This window comes from Aplysia californica, unplaced genomic scaffold (genome assembly GCF_000002075.1).
Source record: "Aplysia californica isolate F4 #8 unplaced genomic scaffold, AplCal3.0 scaffold01054, whole genome shotgun sequence".
Lineage (NCBI taxonomy): Eukaryota > Metazoa > Mollusca > Gastropoda > Aplysiida > Aplysiidae > Aplysia > Aplysia californica.
Window position 1 is genome coordinate 116,873 of NW_004798324.1, and position 3,782 is coordinate 120,654.

Here is a 3,782-nt window from a genome sequence, read left to right on the forward strand (position 1 = left end):
AAAAAAACACCAAAAAAAAAACAGCTTCTCCCCAGAAAGAGTAGGAAGAGCTTAAAGCTTGTGGAAGTTTGCTAACGTGTTTTGATCTGGAAGGTATAATTAATTGATAACAGCAGACTGGTCTCTGGTCCTTGATTTAAAAAAGGAACCATTTCTGTATCCTGAACATGGTTATACTTTGGTTCTTCATCGTTGCACGCACAAAAAAGACAATTTGATTAGCGAATGAGGAAGTCCACGTCATCAAGTTTATACGTCTTTCTATTCGGATGCTGTATCTTATTCATCCCAAGCTGGCCATGGAATAACACTATGAGGCTAGCCCAGGATAAGGAAAGGTGGAAAGTGTTTGGGGGGGGGGGTGGTCGTGCCCTATACCCTGATCCTGGGTGAGAAAGGCAACGATGATGATGCTGGCCAAGTCATCAGGCCGATTCAAAGAAGCCCGCCTACTATCTAAAAATAGTATGTTCTACGAAGTGTAGATTGGGACGTAAAAGAAAATAATTTTAATGCCGTCGGATACTTGTGCATGACGCACGCTTTTCCCCAGTGCTGTTGATTTGTACGTCACAATGATTACTGTTTCTTTTCTTCACAACCAGCAACTGCGGATGATAGAAAAGGTACTTAATACTTGATGGCTTCACTTCTGTATTTAGCGCAGCCTTCACATATCACACCATTCACTACTGGTCAAAGATATCCCAGGTAGAGCGGCATGCCCGTGCATCTTTGATCACACTGTCACAATCAAAGTTTGAACGTTGTAGATAACAAGGAAAGAATACGAGAGTCGTAGGGACACAGAATGGAGAGATAATAGTGAAAGGGTGAGGGGGGGTGGGGGAGAAATATTAAGGAAGGAGAGAAGAAGGAGGGTAGGGAAAGAGGACTTTAGATGGAGGAAAATAAGGTAGAGAGAAGTAAAGAGGAGAGTTGAGAAGAGACGGAGAGGAGGGTACATGAAGAAGAAGAAGAAGAAGAAGGAGAAGGAGAAGAAGAAGAAGAAGAAGAAGAAGAAGAAGAAGAAGAAGAAGAAGAAGAAGAAAAGGGAAACAAGAGGGAGAAAAACAGTATAGACTACTTGGTCCCTTCGAGGAATCGGGCTGATGTGTAGACAGGAACAGTGGAAGCTGGTCATTGCGTCTCCAGCAGGGTGTTATTATGTTTGTTTTGTTTTGGTAGGTGTTTTACGGTGCTCGCAACTGCATAAGGTCATATGAGCGCGCAGGACACACCTAATAATACTTTCAGTTGGTAGGAAATTTTGAATGTTGCCCGGGTGGCGGCCGAAGCCTACCCTGTTATCGATTTTAGACCACCAAGGGATCTTTAACGTGCGCAACGTGCTTACGGGTCCTCCGAGATTTTTCGCCCTTGTCCGAGAAGGCTAAGTGTAGATCTTTCCTACTAGGAGATCAGGGGTGTGGCTGAAAGACAGCAGTAAGGAGCCAAGTAGTAGCAGTAGAAAGCTGCAGAAAGAGTCAGGAGCCCAGAGGAGGGGGCGAAGGAGGTGAGGGGGTGGGGGCAGAAAGAGGAGACGAAAGTAGTCGAGCAGAAAAAGAGATGAAAGGAGACAATTTTAGAGAAGAAAAGTTTTCAGTCGCTACCCGGATTCGAACCCGGGACCTTTGAATGAGAGGCCAACACCTTAACCTCTAGGCCACGAGAGCCCCCTAGGGTGTTATTAAATAAGTAATACACGTAGTGACGTTGTAGTTCCAGGGAATTTCTATGCATGGTCCACTTTTGTTCTCAAAAAGAAAACCTAGGTTTTTGTAAGAGTAACTAATGACTTAAAAACTGAACCCGCTATTACAAACAAAATGCAATAATATGTCGTAGAAATTTAAAAGAAAATCAATGTGTATTACGTTAGGTGACAATGTTCAGCGTTACATACTACTAGATCTAACAATTGTATTTATTTGAGCTGTCTGGAAATTGCTAGACGCGAATGAATAATCAATCTTGTATCTACTTATGAAAAGTGAAAACCTAGAACCCCCCAAAAAAGAAGGAAACAAAACGAGTCTAAAAGTTTTGTTGTTTTGTTCACTTGACTACACAGTCTTATTTTGCTGTTCCCTGGTACACTCTTTGTTATGCATCATCACTGTCTGTCCAACTGGCCACACCCTTTCATCGTAACCCACTGCACTGTTGGTTTAATTGTTGTACTATCAAATATATATAATTTTGTCGGTCTGTCTTCTGCTCTGACTGACTGCTCGACTATCTGTGTGTTTCCCTGTCTTTTTGTCTTTGCTCTGTTCTTTTTTTTGTCTGTTTATCTATCTGTCTGTCTGGCTTTTGTCTGTCTCTCTGTCATGCGGGCTTTCCTTTTGTCTGTATATCTGTCAACTTGTCTGTCTGTTTCTCTCTGTCTCTCTGTCTCTGTGTCCCTCTGAATGTCTCTCTCTCTCTCTCTCTCTCTCTCTCTCTCTCTCTCTCTCTCTCTCTCTCTCTCTCTCTCTCTCTCTCTCTCTTTCTCTCCCCCCCACCCCCACCACCCAAACTGTCTCGCTCTTCGATCATGTGACACATGACAATTAAGAGGAAAAACAAGAATAAAGACAGAAAAAACAGATACATTCAAAAATCAACGAACATGTTTGTTTTGTTTGTTTTAAATCAAAATTCATAATAGGATAAACGCTAGGGGCTTGTAAAATTAAAGGAGAATTGGACAATGATATGGCAATATTATCAAGTTAGGATTTTTAGAATATTTTTTTCGAAGAAAGAAACATTTCGTGACGTTAAGTCCTCGCATTTTCCCAAAATACGAAATGTCTTTATATTTTGTCACAAAAATGTACAAATAGTATTGTGGAATTCTACAAAATTCAAGAGTATTTGACTCGTTATATGCATTTATCTAACAAGAAAATCATGTTTGCATGCAATTTTGTTGTGATTTTGCCACACTCTTTTTCTGCCTTGCTAATGTGTGGCAGATTTTGTAAGATGATCGTGTATTATGCGATCGTGATAGGCTTGATATTGTTTTGTTTTTTTGTTGTTTTTTTCAGTATTGAAGACGTGATAATAGTATTCCCTGTTTGCTGCACTGAACGAAATGTCTGTTGGAAGTTGTGGGTACAGTAACTGTTTTAGAACAACTGATAACTTGTCTACCTCACCTCAAACCTATTCTATCCCCCATCCCTACCCCAATATCATCCCTCCCTCCCTCCCTTCCTCCCACCCCTACCCCAACCCCATTATTACCCCTCCACCATCCCCTATCCATCCTACACACCCATAAAAAAACCCCAAAAAAAACAATTGTCTGTTAGAAGTTGTGGGTGCCATTTTAGAACAAATGATAAATAATTCCCTCTTTGGATTCACTTTCTTTTTCACAGGACGATGTTCCCAAATTTGTGACGTCAGTATGTTTTTCGCCATCTGGTGACGTCATCACAGGGGACTCAAGTGGCGCCATCTTGGTGTGGTCACGTGACAACAACAGCGTGTTCGCCGTCAATGACAACCTGTCGGTGCAAACGAAGAGGGCTCACAAGGTAGCCGATTGGCCTTTGAACTTTGTTTCTTTTTACTGCAATGTGTGTTGTACTTGTACGAAACAAAAAACGATTGGGAACAGAAAGATGGAAGGAGAGTAAATGTATCTCTGTTCCGTATGTATTTTGTATAATTGTATTTGCGTTTGTGTTGTGTTTGCGAGATTGACAGGCCGTGAATACAAGAAAAAGCGAGAGAGGGAGGTTGAAGAGAGAAAGAGAGAGAGAGAGAGAGAGAGAGGGGGGGGC

General features: G+C 41.6%; 1 protein-coding gene across 1 annotated transcript in view; it reads left to right on the forward strand.

Moving 5' to 3' along the window:
• LOC101847390 (echinoderm microtubule-associated protein-like CG42247) overlaps positions 1-3,782 on the forward strand; it is a gene marked incomplete in the record, with an annotated part of 114,328 nt that overhangs the window by 103,484 nt on the left and 7,062 nt on the right. The window contains 1 exon segment of the mRNA XM_035973192.1: positions 3,375-3,533. Within this exon segment, the coding sequence (XP_035829085.1) occupies positions 3,375-3,533 (159 nt within the window).